Below are 23,781 nucleotides of genomic sequence, written 5' to 3'. Positions count from 1 at the left end.
TGTTTTGACATTGACAGGGGCTTATTGGATTATCGCATCACATATACTTCTGGAAGGTTGCTCTCCAGACCCCGTTCGCATTACTGAAAGCTTCAGTTACTTATACAGCGTATTAAGCTGTAGTTTATATAAGCTGTGTAATGTGTATAAGCTATAAGCTGTGTTTTGCGCCGAAGGCGCAAAATTTTTGCCTTTCAGCACGATTTAAAATCGAAAAATTCTTTCAACAAATCTGAAATCACGAGCAAAAGCTTTTTAACATGTGCCACAATTTTTTGAGGTTTTAAGACAATTTTGACTGGAAGAGGGGACGTACGCAAAATGTTCTCCAAATTTTGCACTTCAGACGCTAAAAGGTTAGATTTAAAAGGCCAAAAGCATTAAGGTCAAAGCTATAATCTTTAAAACTTAATTTACAATTACATGAATACAGCACGACAACCTGTGCCATAACATCCACAGTGAAATGAAACGTTTCCGCATCTAGGGTTAGGCCTACATTCAACTCAGAAAAAATAAATAAAAGCTAAAATGCGTTAACTTTTACAAGAACTTAAACATATGGAAACATCTTGATCGATACTACAGGAAGGCCTACCATCTGGGCCGTATAAGAAATAACACTAAACAAAAAATGCCATAACACCCAGGTAATACCTTGTGCCAAAATCACACAAAAACTACAAAAAAATAACATTATAAACGAACACCTCAACTCAAACAAAACACTGTGTGCACTCTGCTTCTATTCTAAGCAGAGCAGTCAGAAGTCGCCAAAGACTTTAAATCTTTGTGCATTGTTGAAAAAAATTCTTTGCAGATTTCATCTACACTTAGTTCATACAAATACACTCAATGGGCTTGGCACATGGCAATGAAATTGAGTCTTGAAGCAGTCATTGTGCTTCGGAGCCATGTTTTTAAGCGGCTTAGCGAGCTAAACGATCTTTCAGCTTCTGCAGAAGAAGAGCCATTGACCAATAGCAATTTTACAAGTTTTTTACACTGGCATAAAACTCTTTGACAATAATAGGCCCAAGTCCCATTAACTTGTTTCGAACATCGCACACATACTTGATCGGGCCAAATTTGTGATGGAAGTTGTTGTAGTATTTGCAATAATATGCTGGAAGCACTGCTTGTTGCAATCAGCGCGAGGAATGTCCGATTCTCCCGAAGCTACATTCTTGCGCTGACTGCAACGTGTTTATGTTAAGTTTAATCAGTTCGACTTATGCACTGGTAGAGAGCACACGTGTAATTCTTTTCCCTCAGTTTTCACAAATAAAAGGTATCAAACAGAAGTGGCTTAAACCTTGGCCCAAAATTTTCACGTTGAAGCCATATCGTTCCAACGCTGTAACAGCACTGTCGTTGACTGTGCCAGATATTAAAACATCTTCAAGCATTTGGTTAGTTTTAATTTCTTCGCCATTGAAGCGGTGGGTGAGGCCTTGCACTATGCTGTCAATAGATGCATAGAACTGCCTTCTGTAATGAGAAGCGAGGTTATGGGAAGCACTTTGCTCACAGCGCTGTTTTGAAAATTGGACTTTACCTAAGCCTAACCTATCTACTTGCTGCTGAGATTCCTTGTATAACTGCATAAATTGTTCTTCATTTCTAAGACTCTGGTAATTAACTTTTGAGTTTTCAACCAACTCCATCATGTCGCTGATGGTGTAGGCTAAGACTTGATCTGCAACAGGCCAGTTATCTTTTCAAGTGGTTTGAATAAAACTTGGCAAAACTGCAATGCAAAGTAGGTATGTGTTGCCTTGCAATAATTGGAGAATAAAAGCCTAATGATTTCGCATTGTTGAAATTTTGAAGTGTGTTTAGCAAGGCTTCGTAGTTTGACAACACTGAAGAAATGCCCGGTACACGTGTCAGCCATCTTGTTCAGCACAAAGTGTGCAAGCCATGGTGGTATTTGTCACTTCAACTCCAGTTATAATCAACAACGGCAATGGCTTTTTTAGTAACCTGCTCTGATGATGTCGCCAAACTTCCAAGATTTTCTTTCACACCTTCACACCTTTGAAATGAATCCTTGAAGGACCTATTAAACAATAACGTCCAGGACCTATTATACAATGAGTTAAGGCAATTGAAGAATTAACTTTTGTACGTTTTAAAAATAAAGCTTACTTTTCTAGCAACATTATATTACATGTACGCTCCAAAAGGCATTTCAACAAAAATAGTGAATTTTGGCCATGGCGGAAAAGAGTTTTCTTATGAAGACGCCTCTTACACAGTTAAGAGCTATTGATGTAACGCTAATAATCTTACTTTGGCAATTAAAATGTTTATAGACACTAAGTATTATTATTTCACATTTTTATGTGCTTGTTTTTGCAATGAAACTGAAAAAACATGTTTTGTTTTTCAATGTTTGCTTGTGTATATTAGGTACTTCAGGGTAGGGATGGGCAAAATAGAATACCGAATATGGAATAACCGGTTGTGAAGACTAACCGGTTTCAAAATGCACATGAAATCGGATAATTGAAACCGCTTTAACGATCGACTCCGTACCGCTCCGTCTGGTCGCAACGAATTTGCTGCAGCGAAAGTAGAATTGTTTATCGATTTAGTGCAATCCGGCATAGGAGAAACGTACGAGTTTCGTTGCTCGCATTAAAGAGATCTTTCTTGTCAAGCGCAATATTTTTGTGTAACTGCCACATCTGCTTCTTCAGAGAGATGTTTTTCAAGTGCAGGTTTAACTGCCACTAGTGTTGGGCGATATTGAAAAAAAACAAAACGATACGATATTTGAAAGAATACTCGATATTTCGATACTTTTCGATATTTTTGTTCTAATTAAGAAAAGAGTTTCTCAGTCTTTGAAATTAGCGTCGGCAATAAAAATGCCGAGGCCACACGAGCGCTTGTAAGGTTAGGGTTAGACATTCCTGCCAGTCGTTATGCCACAGCCATAGATTTGTTCCTTAGTCAACACCCTGATGGAGCTCTGCGAAAGAGGCGTGTGGATGGGTATCAAAGCACGAAAGCCGCAAAACGTGGATGCTTTATTGCGAACGGCGAAAACAGTGTAGATTTACAGCCAAGCGATGAGCCTCTTGATGTGTCTGATTTCAGTGATGACGCGACAACCTCATCCTTCGATACAGCATCTCATGATTCCGATTCTGACAGCTAGTTCTTTATCAAATAGAGTAATAGACTTTGTGTTGCTCGCAGTATCCCAATTGTGCCGAAACTATGTTAGTGCATACCTAAATCGAGGCAGTCTTCTCGCAGGGAGCTTTTAATTTGTTACCGGTACCTGGTTGAGCAATTAACGTTATTTTATGATAATAATTCAACGTCGCTAGATGTCGAATTAATGTAAAACAAACATAAATTTCTTTTTGGGCATTGTTGTTACGCAATATAACCCGCCAGGAAAATTAAATCGATTTGTGCTGACTCGAACGTTGAATCAACCCAAAATTAACTTACTTTTCCTCCTCGTGAGTTATTCAACGTGAATTAGCGTAAACAGCGTCCGTATCGCGTTGTTCGCTTTATCGCTACTTTTGGCATTATTACATCACAACAAATCAAACAGTGCGGTCATGATGGACTACTCTAGTATATTTTTCGCTTTTCGTTTTACATGTTTTGGTACAATTTTTTTCGTAATATACGTTCAAAGCGATTGCCGAGGCAATTTCAACTTTTGCAGTTTGGTCTCGGCAACGTTTTTGTAAGGGTTTGCAGTTACGAGTAAGGGCTGTGATAGTTAAAACATCGAACAAAATTGAAATAAATATCAATATTGAAAAGATATCGTACCGTATCGAAAATGTTAATTCGATATATCGCTCAACACTAACTGCCACCAAGATGAGATCCCGTTTGACAGGTGAACATTTAAAAAGCCTAAATTTGTTACACTGCAATAAGCAATTTTGTGATGTTCATTGTTTTTGTAAAATCATTAAAATGTGTTATTGGTAAAAACGGTCAATTATTCTAGAATAGCTATCTGTATTCTATATTCGGTTTCAGTATTCTAGAATAGCTAATTATTCTATTTTGCCCATCCCTACTTCAGGGGCAGGACCGATTATACACTCTTCAAAAAAGTTTGCACTAGCTTTAACCTCACAAAAATAAATTCGATTGTCAAGATATTTACACAGTCAATGAACATTGACCTTGGCCATATTCTCTAAAAATTTTGTCTTATTTTGATATAAGCTGAAGAAATGAGAGCAAAAAAGGAAAAAAATGTCTAATAGGTCCTGCATCTCCCCTACTACAAAAAATAGTAAAATTGAGTTTTTTGCTTATAAATATTTTTCAAGTAGTCCTAGAAGAAAAAGTGTTCTTAGAGCAGATATAAACATGCCACTTCTGGAGCTTTTGATGTAACGTTAATCTTTTTATCTCCATTGGTTTTCGAAAATGGGTACTGGTAACCATAGAAACGCCGAGTGCGACCGTGTGACGTCATTATTTTCAATTTTTTTTTCACGTTTGTGTTTGTAAAAGTCCACTACAAATTTTCAGAAAGTTAAGGAAAAATCCATGAGCCTCGCCATTTTTTGGCACAGCCTGGTGTGACAGTGTATTTCGAGCTTGACATTTTGACATATTTTTTGGCGTTTCTTTTAAATTTTTTAGCATTCCAAATTGTTTAAAAAACTCTTTTTTATCAATTTGCAGTAGCTTATACACAAAATATCAGGTTTGAAAAGCAACTTTTCCCTAATCTAGATGATGCTTTTCATAACATTTCACTTTGGGCTGATTTTGTGAACTTAATTATTGCCGTAGCACAAGAAGCTGTGACCATGTCATATTTTAACCTGAGGATCCAGTTTGGCGTTAAACCTGCCAATATGGCAATCCTGTTTTGGCCTCATCTTGGACGGTAGCGTTTGGCTTCCAGTACAGATGCTATTATAGCGATCTTTAGGACTCTATGTATTTTCTTTTGCAGATGTAGTTATAAAGCCTAATTTAGGTTGTGATACAAGTGTATTGAGTTCACTTCGCGTACCTCGTTACGTTTCATTTCTGTAGTATCTGTGTATCTTGCTTTTATTAGCAAGCAGCTATCCGCACAGCGACAAGTGACAAACTGGTGGTCAGGTGACCTCAAGTTGTATGCATCACGTGGAAGGAACAACCTTTATTAAAATAATTAAACAGAGTTGCAGGGATGGCAGGGGTCACCAACCTTTATTGTATGCGGGCCACTTTGGCACTTAGGAGAGCTGTGGCGGGCCGCACTAATAAAATTTTGGCTAAGTTGACTCTTATGCTAGAAAAGAACGCATTTCGTACCCAGTATCCAGCGTTACATGTTCTTAAATCTTAGAATACCGCAGCAACAAAATTAGTCGAACAACGCTACTGCCAGACCAAGCTCCTTTAGCAACACTTTTGACTTCTTTAACATTGCGTAATAAACGAGGCCACTTGTTTTGCGCACGTATAGCGAGGCGAGCAATTTTATCAGAATATTCATCGCCAAGCAAAGAGTGGTGTTGTCACTTCGCTTCACAAAAAATATCTTGCCATTAACAGTTTCAGTAAACATGGAAATGTTTGACACATCGCAATACAGGCAACAATAGTGACCTGCAAACATATCAGCGAAAAATAGGCTCCATTAACAGGGAGAAAGAAATCATGCACCATGAAACAAACGCTTGTGGAAATCACCGAAAAAACGTATACCATCATAACTCATGAACAGTGTTCAATCTAAAAAAGCAATGAATTGGTTTTTCATCCTTTTTGTGAGGGTCTATAAAACCGTCTTTCCTTGATTATAGATAAATGTCACTTGCGGTGCTTATCAGCATGGCAAGAATTGTTGATTAACAACATTTTGCATTACTAAGCTAAATATTTTCATGACAGAAAAAGTCTTTAAGTTTATATATAATATATTTCCATTATTTTTCCTTTAAGTTTATATATAATTATTTATTATAAATTGAGTTGGCACACCGACCTACTTTGCCAACAAAAACTTGCATAAAGGAACACTGCTCGTGAAATCCAATTGCAGTGAAACGCACACTAGTGTTTACAGGACATTTACAAACTTAAAATAAGCAACCCTATGCTCACAGACATTTACGAAATTTGAAAACAGACGTTTTAATCAACCACTGGGACAGTGTGGCTGGACATCGCATTGGAATAACTTTAAACGACCCCTACCTAGAACTACAATCTGATTGGTAGGTTGGTGGAATCGTATGCAAAGCGAAAATATGCTTCCCGGAAGCAACTTTCCAAAAGGTACCATTAAAAAATCCCCTTTGACCAACAAAGGAAAACGTAAATCCTAGCTGAATTAAGTCATCGGTTTGCCATTGGCTGCTTTGGCGCAGAGGGTTAGGGCGGTGGTAGTCATTACATTGACGTGGGTTTGATTCCCACCACTGCTATTGCTCTTTTTTCTTCTGTAATTACCAAACAAAGTTCAAAGGGGATTTTTTAATGGTACCTTTTGAAAAGTTGCTTCCCGGAAAGTGTTTTTGCCTTCATTTCTCTTTAACTCCTCAAGAAAAGTATTTTTGGTTATACTTGTGCGCTGATACCTTCCGCGGGCCGCACAAAACAGCGTGGCGGGCCGCCAGTTGGTGACCCCTGCCCTAAGAGATAGGTTACATATGAAATGTGCAAAGAAACGAAACTTATGTGCAGGGACTCCGTGAGACTTTGTTACTAGGCAACCAATCGTGTGAAAAGTTCATACAACTTCTGTTCCAGATTCCCCACCTCCGTTCATGGATGGGGTCCGCATAAACAGCCCGCACTACCTCGCCAGGATACAGGTCACTGATGGGGGGGAACGATTCACTTTGGTTGTGTCGCAGCACGAAAAGCACAAGAACATCCGCTACACGTTGCGCGTCTATTCAATAGCCGAGTTCAAATTTTCGAAGATACCAGACACATACAAGCACAGAACCAAGGTATACGGATGCAGTCGGTTTTTGTTTAAGTTTCTAACAAGTTTGGGGAATTTTTGCAATTTTGGCCGTGTCCCAATCGTAAAACACATAGAGCTGGGACTTGTACCAAAATAAGTGGAAGGGTCGATTTCCTATCTACTTTCAACACATTGTTAAGCACTAACTGCAACAGCAAACGAGTTATTTAGAAAAAGTATTTTTGTTCATTACGTCTAAAAAAATAGCACTACACCGAGATGTAATCGCCGACGCAGAATGTGGCGAAATTTCTACCATTTATTACGTAATAATACGATCTCGGTGTTTGGCATGAAGCCCAATTCCCATCGTTGTAAGTTGTCTGATTGAAGAGCAGCCGGAAGTGTTTTGGAAACGAAGGGAAGACCAAGGAAAGATACAAATAGAATAAAACAGGAAACTGCGTTGGAGAATGAAAAGATAAAAGAAGCGACAAATGACAAGGAAGAATATTCATATAAGGTAGAGAGTGGTTATCTTGCTCACCTTAGAAGCAAAGACCATGTGGCCAAGACTGAATGTACAAAGGCGGATCGATATTTCAATTCTGTACGACCTGAGCACCGTAAAACATTTCGTCTTAAACGCTTAGAAAAAACTAATGTGCAATTAAGTTCTGTTGATGCTTGGAAGCTATGCTATGTCGGAAAAATTATAGATAGCATTGAAAGATATGTGTTCAACTGTTCATAAGTCAGTACTTCAACAAAGATACCGAGATAAGAATGATGAAGACTGTGCATGTGAAGTCAATTCCGAAGAAAACTTTCTTTATTGTGGAAAAACTGTTTCAAGCTATAATGGAAGACATTGGCCAAGAACTACTTTCCTCGTGTATATTCGGTTGTGAGTTGTGACTGATACGACCGCACTTAATATTGAAAAAAAGACTGGTGTTGACACGCGATTAGTGGAATCTTTTGCATGCAAAATTGATCGCAAAGTTCACATGAATTGGATTAATTTAGTCATGTAAAAACCTTTTTGGAAGGAGAAGTAAAAGGCCCTAATGCATACGATGTTGCTGTCACTTTGGTTGCGTTGCAAGATGTTGCTATGATGAACAGAATTCAAAACCTCAGCCCAACGATCTAATAACTCGCCATGACCTTAAAGTTATGACCTTAAAGTTAATATGACAACAATAGCTGTCAATCATTAGAAAGACCTTGTGGTATTGTGAGCACAAAGAAGCAAAAGATTCTTCTTAAAGCGTGTCGACACCAGTCTTTTTTGCAGTACTAAGTGCGGTCGTATCAGTCACAACCAAATATACACGAGGAAAGTAGTTCTTGGCCAATGTCTTCCATTATAGCTTGAAACAGTTCTTCCACAATAAAGGAAGTTTTCTTCGGAATTGACTTCATATGCACAGTCTTCATCATTCTTATCTCGGTATCTTTGTTGAAGTACTGACTTATGAACAGTTGAACACATATCTTTCAATGCTATCTATAATTTTTCCGACATAGCATAGCTTTCCAAGCATCAACAGAACTTAATTGCACATTAGTTTTTTCTAAGCGTTGAAGACGAAATGTTTTACGGTGCTCAGATGATTTAGAATTTTCCGGAAGTCAGTTGGTCGGCTTGCTGTCGTACAGAAGTGAAACATCGATCAGCCTGTGTACATTCAGTCTTGGCCACATGGTCTTTGCTTCTAAGGTGAACCAGATAACCACTGTCTACCTTATATGGATATTCTTCCTTGCCATTTGTCGCTTCTTTTATCTTTTCATTCTCCAACGCAGTTTCCTGTTTTTTTCTATTTGTATCTTTCCTTGGTCTTCCCTTCGTTTCCAAAACACTTCCGGCTGCTCTTCAATCATACAACTTACAACGATGGGAATTGGGCTTCATGCCAAACCCCGAGATAGCAGAACATTACATCATAAATAGTTGAAATTTCGCGTCGTACAGTGCTTTCCCAATATGGTCGTAGATCAAATTAGGTGATTCATGTCGGTGTAGGGCTACTTTTTAGACGAAATGAACAAAACAATTTGTTTCAAAACAACTCGTTTTCTGTTACTGGCACTTAACAGTGTATTGAAAGCAGATAGGAAACCAACCCTTCTAGTTATTTTGGTACAAATTCCATCTCTCTATTTTTTACAATTCTCGAGATACTGCCAAAATTGTAAATATACACCTCGAGATAACGTCATATTGGGATTTAGCGTCGAAAATCCATTCAGAATATGACCCAAACTTTTTTTTTTTGTACTTGGTTACTTTAGGCACTTTCGGCAGTTGGTGTGTCTTGGTTGCGCGTTCACCATTCTCCATATATTTTTCGGTTCTTATTTTCCACTATTGTTTTATAATTTCTGTTGTCATATTTGGAACGCACTTGATAAAAATCAAACAAAAAATACTCCGCCGATATCTGAACTCTCGGCGGTGGGATGGCGCAAAGAACTGGCCACCCTACTCTCCTTAGTGGCGAAGGCTTAGTACAATGAAACCTTATCTTCTCATACCCAACACTTAGATCAAGTATGGAACCACCTTTAATTTTATCTGAACTGGTAGCTTCAACACGTCATCACACCGTACTTCTAAATGTTGTAATGACATAAAGTTTTTTTCAAATTTGATGCATTTTGTATTCATGACCATCTAAGTTGGTTGGTGGTACGAACCTTTAGAAGGCGGTTTGTAGCGAACACTATATATGGCACTGCTTCGGAACGAAGATAGCAGTTTAAATCACGTCATTTGCAAGCCCTCTTTGGCTGAAAAGTCCAATGTGTGACTGGCAGGCGCGACCGCAACGATAACATGTAAAGCCTGCCACCGGTGATGATGGAGAATTCAGATGATTTTGTCTATTGCGACGCTTTTCCTTTTGGTTGGTGATACGCGCTTCTTATTACTTAGATATGGTCTCATGCAAAGTGAGCCTCCACTCAGCTCTCTCATCTGCAGGGTTAATCCAATGTCGAGTGTCTAAGTTATATAATTTCATTTGAAATTATGCAACTAGACTAATTCATCATCATTAAGTTCCTTCCTCTCGTCGAAGGTTGGAGGCAATGAGACGCCAAGTTTCTCTGTTGTGAGATTATTTACTGCAGTTTTGTAAGTCCTGACCAGTCTTCAATATCATTAGTCCAAATTCTTGGTGGTCTGCCCCTATTTCGTTTGCCGTTCATTTTTCCTTCTAGTAGTTGTCTTTGAATAGAATTATTGCGAATCATGTGGCCAAAATATTTCAATTTCCATGTTGGTTTGTATTCTGGATAGTACATCTTTGTTTGTGATTTTATCCTTCCATGAAATTTTAAGCATTCTTCTATAAATCCACATTTCAAATGCCTCCAATCGTTTAACCATCTGTGATGACAGTGTCCATGTTTCTGCATTGTAAAGTAACGTAGTCCATATATAGCATTACATAATTCGTTTTCGACTGTTGATGTTAATTTTGCGTGTTGTTAATGTCTTTTTCATTTTTACGAAGTTGTTTCATTTTTACGAAGATTAATTAAATTAATTAATTAATTAAATTATGTAGACAGTGCAGACAGCACAGTTGCATAATTTCAGTGATTTGTTTAGGGTGTCTTTGAAGCGCTTGCTGGGATCACCAACATTGCGGTGGCCTGTGGAAAGCTCTCCGAATAAGGTGATCTTGGAGAGTCTATGATTGTCCATCTTGGAAACATGGCCGACCCAACGTAGTTGTCTTTTAACAGAGATGATTCAATGCTAGAGATAGATGCCTGCTGAAGGACTTCAGTGTCTTGGAGATATTCGCTCCAGTGGATGTTCAGAATAAATCTGAGGCAACGCTGGTGAAAACGTTCCAAAAGTCGTACATGCTGGCGATATAGCACCCAGCATTCTGATCCATAGAGGAGAGATGTTAAAACGACAACCTCGTATACCGTGATTCTTGTTTCCTGTTGTGAGTCATGATTGTTCCAAACTCGTTTGTAAAGCCTTCCAAAGGCAGAGTTTGCTTTGGCCAGTCTGCACTCTATTTCCTTGTCAATCTTAGCATCTGAAGATATGGTGTATCCTAGGTATGGAAACTGCTGCACTACAATTGTGCTTCGATTGATCGACAAAGATATAAGGATGGAAGAATACTCCCTTAGGTGTAGGCTGATGTAGTACTTCTGTCTTTTTTAGGCTAATCACTATTGATGACATTTTGGCTGCTTCTGTAAACCAAGATGTTAATCATTGCAGTGATTTCTCTTGTGTGGGCAAGCAAGGCTGCATCATCAGCAAACAGCAGTTCATGGATTAGTTGTGTTTGTGTTTTTGTACGTGCTCTAATACGCCGAAGGTCGAACAGATGGCCATCAGTACGGTAACGTATGTAGATAAATACCATCCTCATCAGAAAGGTCTTTAAAAGCTTCTTGGAGCATTGAACATGCTAAAGAATGTTGATGCTCAATTACAACCTCGTTTAACATCATCCGATATGAACGTGCAGATAGGTCATTGCCATGCAGCTGGATCATCATGCCCAGAAATTTTGGAAGCAGGTCTATTTACGTAATAAAATAGACAAGTTGATGAAAAGGAATTGAGCGGAGAATCTCAGAATGAGTGGTTAAATCGAAAACGCAAAGTAAATTTTCAGTCAGTAAACTTCACTATACCTCGGTAATAATTCTCCTGATTTTATTTGAATAAGAACATTAAAGTCGCCTCCTCAGCAGTGGCGAAAGTTTTATCAATAAGTTATACTAGTTTCCGAACCTGGCTGTTTTAGTTATTGGATAAAAAATGCCCTTTTTTTAAACAGAAGAGTAGCCTACGTTTTGTCCCACTGATAGTTTGGTTTAACCTAACAAACTGCTTCAGCTACAGATGTGCTCCTTACGCCTGCTCACTGAGACTTGTTTGTGACTAATAACTGTATTGCGCAGAAAATTGATGAGTGGATTCCCGCTAACGCCGGAGGGTGCGCCAACAACAGGACAACCTACCCCAACAACCCCACTTACCAAATCAATGTGCAGGTATGGAATGTGTTCACTGCAGGTCGGAAGGAATGAACAGGCGATCATTGTTCAATGTTTTTCAAGCATCTGTAATCTATCCTATCCTGCTGCATACCTGGGAAGGGTTCTATTGTTAACTAGCCGCCTATGGTCATACATTCTTTGTCTCTGTAAAGGGATCCAACGTTATAACTTAAATTCATCAACTTCACTCATGTGTCAAAGCATATTTGCGTTTCCATCATTTGTCGTGTTTCCAGGAATGCGGGAGCGGGAAGTGCAATCTACTCGTTGAGCTCAGGGCGCCCATCAAATACAGCGTCGGATTCGAGCTGATTTGCGTTGAAACCAATTCGGAAAAGCCGTTCGCAAGGACGTCATCGGGAGCGTATAGGTCTGGATATACCGTGCTTGAGGTTGCAGTGCCCTCTGGTGTGTATAATGTGATACCAACCACCTTCAGCCCCCAGCAGCTGGGAAAGTTCATTCTGGACATCGGAACATCTGTGCCTTGTAAAGTATCGAAGATCAGATGAAAGAGACTGGATCAGCTGCTCTGTCGTCATGACCCTCGCTGGGTCCGTCCACGCAATCTTGCACTTCACGTGATGCACTTCGTTGCCGTGACACTGAAATTGTCTTCTCTGTGAAGCCCTAGAGAGAACACGCATGTATGAGGGTGTAGCGCCTTACAAAACATTATTTCTATTCATACGCACGAAGAAGTTAACTGGTGATGTGTTATTTGCTTGTTTTTGTTCTAATCCCTCGTGATCGGCAACCATAAGTACTCGCACCGTTACAATATGTTTGTTCCCGTGTGTCATTATTTAAGCAGCTCTTATCCGCCTTCAACTTGTTCTAGCAGCTCGTGTTATGGAACACTCCTCGCTTTTCTTTTGATATATCAAATGTATGTAGAGAACACTGGTTTGTACAAAGTTTCATTATTTCCCACGCGGCACCGCTTGTTTCCACTCCACGCGCCATGCTACATAAGCAAGAAGAAGAAGGAGCTCTTATTGTTTTGTTTTTAGACATTGCAGTGCTGCTGATTCATACTTCTCAAACTTCTTCAGTTGTTTCAGCCTTTTCAATGCACTTGTATGTGTGGCGCCATGGCCACCTGGAGATGCGGCCTGATTTGTCACATTTTGCAGATTTTGATTACAGCTACTGCTGGTGCTTGACTGACATTTTTTTAGATGTTCTTACTTTTTGCGGTTTCCTAATGACATAAAACTTTTTTGTTGCCTTGGGGAAGCAGTAGTAAATGAGAAAAAGTAAGTTGATAAACGTAAAATCAGACTGTTATTGAAAATTAACAGTCTGACTAAAATATTCAAAAGGATTAGGATTATAAAAAAAACGGCCACTTTTGTTGCTGAAAGGCCAATTTGTTTTAAGTTTTAAGGTAAAATATAGCGATAATGCTCGTCTATCAGCTCACTATCGAGTAATGATACAAGTGTCCGGTATACAAAGAAGCATCATGCTATATGTTATAATGATGTAACCTACTGTGTTGCAGAATTTTGTGCCGTGAATATTATGTTGAGGCAAAAGTGAAAGATTATAATTAGGCTAAAAGCGAATAGAAGAAATTGTTATATTGCAAAATGTGCAGTAGCTTACATGAACTTAAAATGGCACCATTGCCCCCCCCCCCACTTCCAGCGCCCCTGGTTTCAGGTACGAGTCCATTGCAAGTTCGTTTTGATTTTCCCTGTTCATAGACGCCATTATGTTAGAAACCTACTTCACACCAATAGACTGAAAGAAAAATTCATTGTCTTGAATTGACGAGATGTTTATTTTGGAATCTTATCGGTGTTTGTTACTTCCAACGCTGAACATTTCGATTGCGCTGTCTGTTGGTTTCAGGTGGCTGCAGTTTCTTGTGTAAAGTTGCATGTTTTGATTTGCGCTGCTACGTTTCAACCTGATAGTTGCGGCTATTATGCTACCACAAGATCTCAAGTGTGATTGCAAATTTAGGGAATTTATTTCAGAAAAAGTCTCGAAAGCAGTGAGTAATTATTGTTTTCACTGGATTTTGCATTTGGGATGAAATGGTTGCATCTCGACTGGACTGAATAGTAGTCGCTTGTGTGAATCAGAAAGTTTGTGATCAATTTTTCTGTGGATGGGGGGGTAGAGGGGGCAATGGTGCCCTTTTACGGTCATGTAAACTACTGCACCTTTTGCAAAATAAGAATTTCTGCTATTCGCTTTTTTACCCTAATTGTAATCTTTCATTATTGCGTCAAAATAATATTCACGACACAAAAGTCTGTATCACAGTTGGTTACATCGTTATAACATAGCATGATGCCCTTTCGTGCCATTGTTCTTTGTATACACTTATTATATCATTACTCGATAATGAGATAGATGAGTATTATCGCTATATCTTATCTCAAAACTTTTAAAAAAAATAACCTTTCAGCAACAAAAGTGCCCTTTTTTCATAATCCTGCCCCCCAGTCAAAAATCGCTCCGGCGCCCCTGGATCAGGCGAATGGAAGGATTTGGAGCAAATTTTTCGTCAGGTTGTAGCAATCTAATATGCCTACCACGGCTTGAAGCGGCGCTCACAAACAAAATGAATCTTACTCGCCCAGAAGAGAGACGAACAGACACGAGAAAGAATACAAATTAGAACATTACACAATTAGGATGACTGTTAAAATGTGATAATTCGTAACCTTTTATTGCTTCGTTATTCTATAATGTTTAAAATCATTTTTGTTGTAAACCTCCAATATTATACGAACACCTTCTGATAACTAAAAATTATAATTCAAGTAATAGTTGTGTGGAAATGGTTTAATGAAGTCAGATAGTCAAATTAGTTAGAACAGTGGCTCTCAACGTTTTTGTCTTGGTGGACCTCTTTTGGTGCTTTCGAAACGGTCGCGGACCCCTAAAAATTTATATTTGAAATTTTGATATATCGCGTCTCCTTATGGAATCATATGTTACATAAGGTTCGAAACAACACACTAAGAGGAATTTGCTAAATTCGCAACGCACTTGACGATTGATGTCATTGACGAAATTATGTTATGAGCTGTATGTTGGCACACAGGGTCAAATATCAGTAATCTACAGTATATGCTCATTTGATGTTTTTCTATAAATTTTATCAAAAGTAAATGCGGTAGAAATTTTGCGTCCGTTACAAATAACTTCTCTCTTTTTTCATTTGCAATCAATATTAATTGGTTATAATCACAGGCATTGCAAAACTGTGAGTGGTGACTGCTGAACGTTTGCATTTCCAAGTAAACCATTGATCAACAATCTCCTGTCTCAAACTCAAAAGAATTAAGTTGAACATAAGAAAACAAATCAATAGCTTTTTTTCCCTAAAAGTCTGAACCTTAAAACATTTGACCAGGCTAACACTCACAATAGTATTTCAATAAATATAATTTAATTTATGTTGTGGAACATGTTTTCGTTCATTAGAACTCTTCAGCACAACTGGACCGAAACAAAAATTATTCGAAACAAAACTAGCCTACAATATAAATAGATTTCAGCACTAGTGGACCAAAACGAACGAAAAATTACATAGGCCTACGGTATTAATTAGAAAATTCATTTCAAGTATTCGATAGTTGCGGTTTTGCTAAAACAATGAAGAAAAGAAAGAAAAAAAGTAAAGAACATGGAGGTCATGAACATTTTATCTTAATTAATACCGTATGTAATTTTTCCTTCGTTTTGGTTCACTAGTGCTGAAATCTATTTATATTGTAGGCTAGTTTTGTTTCGGTCCAGTTGTGCTGAAGAGTTCTAATGAACGAAAACATGTTCCACAACATAAATTATATTTATTGAAATACCATTGTGAGTGTTAGCCTGGTCAAATGTTTTAAGGTTCAGACTTTTAGGGAAAAAAAGCTATTGATTTGTTTTCTTAGTGATTACTTTCTGTATTAGGTTGATCGTCCATTTGAGGAAGTGTCATAGGCCTAGTACCAGATCGCCTTTTCCGGTTAGTTTTTCCCACTTTTGTAATTAAACATAATAGTTCAGGCCCTTAGGGGCAAAAATGAGCATCTTTAGGCTAAACGTGTTACACGTTGTTTTTTTGCATTTTTTTGTAGTTGATGAATCTAACTTCAATTTTAGTGGGTGCCGCAACTTTTTGGGTCACGTGATCACACCAAATCGGGGATTCCCCCCAAGTCAATTTTGATCTCTTTTCACGGCATTTTTATGCAATTAGGTAGGGGAAAGCGGGGCAAAACGGACACCCCGTTATTTTTATACTGAAAGGATTGATGGTTTTGTTTTGCGCAACAGCTGGAATTAAGTCCAATAAATCGTGTGTAAATGTTTAGCAACAGTGCTGCCAGTTTTAAGCAACTGATAGTCCGAAGCTCGTTTTGCATTGGTTTTTCAAAAAGAAGTACGTTAGGTTGAGTAGGTGTTCTGAGGAGATTTGTATACCGTTTGGATTTTTTTTTTAATTTGGTCAAACTAGCATTAATTCTGCGTGTGTGTAGCAAAAAAATATTGTTTTAAGTTTATTTGTAATGCCAGAAGAACCATTTTTTTTGCTGACTTCATTGGGGCAAAACGGACATGTGCTGCTTGGGGCAAAACGGACACACTCAGCAAGTTCTTGGTTTTTAGAATGCCGGTTTAAAACACGTGATATCTCATGTTTGATTGCATATTTTATCAATAAAGCCCGAAAAATTTGCACATGTAATGCACATGCCATCATGGTGACCTTGTTTTTTTTCTTACTGACAATTTTATTGTTTGGTAAATATGGTTCATAAAAATTCGCCGTCATTCGCGTTTCTTCTTTGCAGGTAAAAACAAATTTTAGTCAGAAAAGCATGCTAAGAGTGAGATTCATTTGCTAAGAACCAGCCTTTCATACTAAAAACATAATAAAAACTAAAAACATCACACCCTGACCGTTTTGCCCCATGGCTGGGGCAAAACGGTCACCAAAGCAAAAAAAAAGAATTGCAAATAATTATTGATCTGAATAAATAATCATGTTTTAAACATTGCAAACGTGTTCTTGTTTGGTGCCTCAATGTACCTAACGCATTAAACGCAAAATATTGTAAACAGAAATTAAATTAAAGAACTTTAAAATAAACATGTCCGTTTTGCCCCGCTTTCCCCTACGTTATTTTTTTACATTTGGACTGACTGCCACTACAAAATACACGAGATAAAAATCACACAAAATTATGTCATTAATGACGTCATTGTAACGTCATGTATTAATTTTTTGCTTGTTTTTTTCTTATTGTAGTTGCTTGTTTGTTGTTGGTGTTACTTTTTTGGTTACAATAAGTTACCAATGGTTTTTCAACTGATTTGATTAGTAGGCCTATTGAGTGTCAGTACTAACAAATTCAAAATCTTAAGGAATCCAACTTCCGGAAAGTGGTTATTTTCAAGATAGCTTCCAAGATGGCCGCCAAACCATTGAACAAAACAGTAAATTGACCATAACTCGGTCATCATATGACCAAAACATGTAGTTTTGGTGTCTATATCTAGGTTTTCATACCCTGTGAAGTCAATGAGACTATTTTCAGAATTGTTGAATTATCTGATAGCCTATAAATTTAATATGGCCATCCAAGATGGCCTCCAAACCATTAAAATAGCCGCAGTCGGCAGCCGTGGCCGAGTGGTTAGCGCGTTGGGATCGCAGTCGAGAGCCTGCATGTTCGACTCCAGCCACCCGCACTTGCTGTTGTTTCTCTGGGCAAGAAACTTTACGATAATTGCCTCTACCCAGTGATCGATTTCGAGTAATGGGTAGTACCAAATTTAAGTCATAAGTAGAGTAGACAACCGGAAACAGACATTGCCGTCGGCTGCAGCGTGGGTCAGGTGTAAGTCGGAAGGCGTACACCGATGCATAGCGCTCAAGTCCGCTTTCCCGCAATGCAGGATAAAGATAAACAAACAAAAAATAACATAGTAAATTGACCATAACTCGGTCATCCTATGACAAAAACATGTAGTTTTGGTGTCTATATCTAGGTTTTTATACCCTGTAAAGTCAATGAAACCATTTTCAGAATTGTTAATTCATCTGATAGCCTATAAATTCAATATGGCAATCCAAGATGGCCGCTAAACCATTAAAATAACATAGTAAATTGACCATAACTAGGTCATCATATGACCAAAACATGTAGTTTTGGTGTCTATATCTAGGTTTTTATACCCTGTGAAGTCAATGAGACTATTCTCAGAATTGTTGAATTATCTGATAGCCTATATATTCAATATGGCCATCCAAGATGGCCGCCAAACCATTAAAATAACAGTAAATTGACCATAACTCGGTCATCCTATGACCAAAACATGTAGTTTTGGTATCTATATCTAGGTTTTTATACCATGTGAAGTCGATGAGACTATTCTCAGTTCAAGATGGCCGCCAAACCATTAAAATAACAGTAAATTGACCATAACTAGGTTATCATATGATCAAAACGTGTAGTTTTGGTGTCTATATCTAGGTTTTTATACCTTTTGAAGTCAATGAGACCATTCTCAGAATTGTTAAATTATCTGATAGCCTATAGATTCAATATGGCAATCCAAGATGGCTACCAAAACAATTAAAAATGTACAATAACAATGTATTGTTTATTAATAAACCCGGTAAATTTCTATATATATTTGGGTTAACTGAGCAGGCATAAAGAGCTCATACGATGTGGTCATGTAGACTCTTGACATAATCAGCGTAAAGAAAGCAAATGGATCAAGTATTACTAATGCTCATCGCTGTCACTCTCGATGTCATCGTCTGTAATTATGTGATTGCTGTATGGACACATGAACCAGTTTGGCATGGTCCACATCCAGCATGGTATGGTAGCACATATCTCTGGCAACTACAGTGAGGTGAACACGATTCGCAATTGCAGTGATCATTTTCAGTAGGTTGTCCGGGGCAGCTTTCATGTCCGTCATGATTGGAACCATCTGATTATTGTCTACTTTCCATCCCCAGTCTAGAGCATCCATACCATCGTCAGTAGCTTACCCATCCTGACCATAATCTGGTAGTAAACTCTGAGGCAGTGGAATTTGGTAAAGGATGATGTAGGTGGCAAACGTTCAGGGTGAACAAAGGATTTGGCTGTTTTAATTTTCTTGACCAATGTATTGTATCGCTGTGTTCGTCGTCGTATGAGCTGTTCTTCTGGACTATATGTTTGGGCATGATGTCATCAGCCACTCGTCATCCAGGGCCTTCAGTCCAGGCGCTCCATGCGGTGGTTGATGGATTGGGCAGTCATGGACGACATGATCTACTGTCTGGTCTGTGGCGCCACACTCGCATCCCGGTGAGGGAGCCAGGCCCCATTTGCACATGTCTGAACGAAAGCGACCGACGCCGGTTCGTAGGCGGTTAAGCCGGACCCACGCAAGTCTTGCGAGGGACATTCCCGGAGGGTGGGGATCGACGTCGGGTAGGAAATCACGGAGTCGGGAGGTGTTGTTTTGCCACTCCATGTTCCATGTGTAGTTCGTCCAGTGTGCCGCACTTATTCCAAGATCTTCAACGTTGTTCAGAAGCTGTCGTGCGGCGGGCACAAATGGGCGTCTTGATTTCAGTCGCTGCTGTCCTCCAGGTAGGCGCTGGAATGTACTGTGGAGGAGGTGGTCGGGGTCCAGTGCGCGACAAGCAAGGGAAATCATGGCTCCTTTACGGCGAAGTTCAGCAGGTTGGATGCCTGCAAGGATGGGAAGGAAGTCCGTTGGAGTGGGACGCAGGCATCCAGTCACAGTGCGTCATTGATGGCGGTGTCAATGTGGCGGGTGTGAGAGCTGCGGCACCGCTGTGTTTCTAGGTTACTACTGCCATCGTTGCCAAACATAACGGTCATAGCTTTGTTTCCAAGATCCTTAATGATGTGGTCTGTCTGATTTGGGAGAATAAAGCAATTTGCACATTCTTTGATTATTGGTTGACTTTTCACCAGTTTCTTGAAAGCGTCTTCTTCCCGATACCAAATATCCTTGACGTTGAATCACAACCGGTGAATGAAGAGGAGCTGTAAGCATAATTATGTCTGGTCCGATGATTGCTTTAAGTTTGTTGATGTCGTGTATCTTGGTTGCGTAAGCCTTTTCGGAGCGGAAGTAGAGGTCTTTAATGTCTGGGTCAGTGTCAGCATAGCGTAGTATCAATATTAAAAGGTCCGTATCTTCACCAATTAAAGTCGTGCTATGTCGATGAGGGCTGTCCATCTGCCGTCTTGACGATGTCAACATCTGCATCACCTGGAGCGTTCATCACATTGCAGCTTCTATTCCTCAGTTGAGCAGAAATTAATCCTTCCTTGTTGGAAGCTCGAGGCAAGAACTGCTCCTTCTTTCCAATGAACTGGGTGTCTACAGTAAAGTGAACAACCGGGTGGACGTTCATGCCGCGTCTTTGATGGGTATTGTCTTTGATAGACGGACCACCATATCCATCAAAGACCACCGTTGCTAAGCGATAATGACGAATGGTAAAATCTGCATACGACTGTGCAATAGACCCATAACTGTCTCCAGTTTCCATGGCACTCGATGCAACAAGAACCCTCCATCAAGGACGTAGTGATCGGTTTTCGAGGCAGATTCTTTCACTACTTCATAATCGGCTGACATCACACTGCTGGCATGTTCTGTGATGGCAGTAGCTATTTGAGGCTTATCTTCTGCAAGAAACAGGGTCTGGATGTTACGTGGCTGTCACAAGTAATACTCGTCTTTCTCTCAACTGGTCTGAGTTTTTGGGAAATGACAGCAACAAAACTGCGTTATATCAACTGGTACAACAAGCTGTGATAACTTCAGTCGATCCAAACTTGTTTACGATTGTTGTAACATCGTTAGATACAGCTCTTAACAATCAAACATTGGACATGTCTGAGGTTTCCCCATGTGATCACGAAAAGGCAGACACCCGTATGTTTCTCCATGTGAAACATGGAAAATCCGATGCCATTGTCAAAACAGTAGATACTGATAAAAGTTGTACTGAAGAGGGTTAAATACCCGAAATCGCGCGATATGCAACATAAGAATTTCTAACTGGAAAAATGCAACAAAAGAATTTCAAATTGGACTTTGTCTCACTTTTATGCATGTACTCTAAAAGGTCGTCGTTTATATTATAGTGTTCATATTTTTCTCAAACAGTAGATACTGATGTGGTAATTATTGCAATTTCGTGTTTTGACAAGTTAGAAATCTGTAAACTATGGGTTGAATTTGGAGTTGGAGAAAAAGCTCGCTTCATTCCAATCCATGATATTGTTTCATCTTCACCTCAATCTTCGATGATTTGCGCTTCTTTACCTTTGTTTTATGTTATCACAATCTGTGATACTGTTTCGTCTTTGGAAAAAAAGGCTTGGGATTGTTGGATGCTTAATCTTACCGCAATGTGTGGCTTATTTAACTCTCTGAATTTCTCAAGCTCACCTAGTTCTATAAATGACATACAAAAGTATGTCATAGCATAGCTCTTTATGGCAATGGTCCTACTATCACGGATATAGACGAATGCTGTTATATGATGTTTACCAATGGTTGCACTCAGTGGCGTACGCAGGATTTTGTGAAGGGGGCGGGGGCATTGAGAGTAGCGTAGCCAGAAGTTTTTAAAGGGGGGGTTTTGACGACCGGCGGGCGAAGCCCGACGGCGTTTTCGCTTAAAACGACACCCAGCGGCGGGGGTCTGGGGGGCCTCCCCCAGAAAATTTTGAAAAATTACTTTGAATTTGGTGCATTCTGAGAGCATTTTCAACAAAAATGTGGGTACGAATATTCTCGTAAAATGGTGCTGTCAGGTGGCATAGCAAAAGGATATGATCATGTTTTCTTGGGCATATTTCAGAAATAAAGCTAAATCTCTGTTTTCTTGTTAATTCTTGACTGAGATGTTTAAATGTTTGGTATTGGCAAAACTCGCTCTTGTAATGCAGTTTCGTTTAAAATTAGGCGAGTTTTTTTGGACTGAAAGCATCATTCCCAAGCATAATGAGACTGAAAGCATCATTCTCAATATCGTGACGCCACACGCGTGCCAAAGTGAGGTTACAACCTCACTTTGGCACGCGTGTGGCGTCACGATGGCCCAATGGCCATGGCCCAATGGCCCCCCCCCCTGCGTACGCCACTGGTTGCACTATTGAAAAGCTGCCACCAACGTCAGCTGCTCTGATGCAACATACACGCAGAGCGATACATCAAGCTGAAATACGGAAATCAAGCCTGGTAAATGTTCAGCAACTACCTTCTCCTTTAGCTTGGGGTTGGAAACATAATGATGCAAATCAGCTTGTTCCGTTTTGTCAGTCTACTTGTGGCTCTCGATGTTCCTGTAAGAAAAAAATCCATAAAATGCACAAGTCTTTGTTCATGCGGATGCGAGTACGAAATCCACATTGACGTTTCATCTCCAATCCACACTGATCATTCAAGAAATGCTTTTGACTTTCTAAACTCTATCTTGTAACTTGAAAAAACTTGTCGTACACAATTTTTTTTAACATCAAATTACGTATGGTAGGAATTTAACATCGAAAACCGCTAGTTTTTTCATCTTGAATTAAGTGTTATTTAATTAACAGTGTTAAGACTCTGACATTGCATCATCTGGGTTGTGTATTAATTTGATTTGTAGATCATAATTAGGCCTACATATTATTTTAAATTTTAAAGTGGCATGACCAAAAGGGAAATTCACCCCTGGTAGCTGCTCTTCTGGTTATTCCCTTGATGACGTCGTTATTGCGTCATACTGTACTGGAATTATTGTTATTGCTTGCAATTGTAAAATTTTAAGCATTTGCAAAACTTATAATGAGAGTATTTGATCGCTTTTTTCGGAATAAACTTACCTTTGGTTCCTGAATTTGAAGTTGTCTAGTTTTAATAATGTAATGATGACGTCATAAAAGATGCAATCATGACGAAACTACTTTTAGGAATTGTGAAATGGTTTTAGTATCCGGTACTCCAACTAAAACCAACAACAAACGACCAAAATAGGTTAAAAAAGCAAAAAAATATATGCGATGACGTCATCAATCAAATTATTTTGTGTTTATTTTGTCTCACTTAGCCTATTTGTATGTGCTTTTTAAGTTAAAATATACAAAAATCAAATATGTAATAGCACAAAATGACGTAAAAAGAGCTGAAACGTGATTTCTGGGAAAATCCCCGATTTGGGAGTGATCACGTGACCCAAAAAGTTGTGGCACCCACTAAAATCAAAGTTGGGTTGATCAACTGCAAAAATATGCAAAAAAACAACGTGTAACACGTTTAGCCTAAATATTCCCCTAAGGGCCTGAACTATAGCCTTATTAAAAGGTTTAAGTCATTTATAAGCTATGATATTTTTTACTTAAAAAGCCAAACCTTAGTGCAACGTCCTTTGCAATTTCAAACCACGCACCAGTGCGTTGCGATTCACAGTTTGAAAATCACTGCAGGCTAATACATAAACAAAGCACAAACCATTTTTAAATTTCGTAATTTATCAATCATGCTAAAAACTCGGAAACTTTCGCGGACCTCCTGAAATCTCTTCACTAAACCCCGGTTGAGAACCACTGAGTTAGGATATCCATCAGGTAGACAAAATTTCATATAGAGATCCTTACACATAAAATACCAAAATATGTATTTACCACAAAGCCATCAAGTTTGCCAAGGCCTATGAGAAGGGGTTACGGCGTACCCTTGAGGGCCCAGCCCTGTGATTATTTGGGGGCCCGAAATAGTGATTTTATAGTTTACGGCCAAAAATGTTTGGTTAAAAC

General features: G+C 39.0%; 1 protein-coding gene across 1 annotated transcript in view; it reads left to right on the top strand.

The window, feature by feature from the left end:
• The window catches only part of LOC145780713 (calpain-7-like), a 97,940-nt gene extending 83,182 nt beyond the window's left edge, over positions 1-14,758 (top strand). Inside the window, exons 15-17 of the mRNA XM_082592333.1 lie at positions 6,751-6,956; positions 11,867-11,959; positions 12,202-14,758. Coding sequence (XP_082448459.1) covers positions 6,751-6,956; positions 11,867-11,959; positions 12,202-12,477 — 575 coding nt within the window. The 3' untranslated portion in view covers positions 12,478-14,758. The remainder of the gene's footprint in view (positions 1-6,750; positions 6,957-11,866; positions 11,960-12,201) is intronic.
• The last annotated feature ends 9,023 nt before the right edge of the window (positions 14,759-23,781 follow it).

Source organism: Aplidium turbinatum, chromosome 12, assembly GCF_918807975.1.
Source record: "Aplidium turbinatum chromosome 12, kaAplTurb1.1, whole genome shotgun sequence".
In the NCBI taxonomy this organism is placed as follows: Eukaryota; Metazoa; Chordata; class Ascidiacea; order Aplousobranchia; family Polyclinidae; genus Aplidium; species Aplidium turbinatum.
The sequence above is the reverse complement of the archived record's forward strand: the minus strand, read 5'-3'. Positions and strand labels throughout refer to the sequence as shown.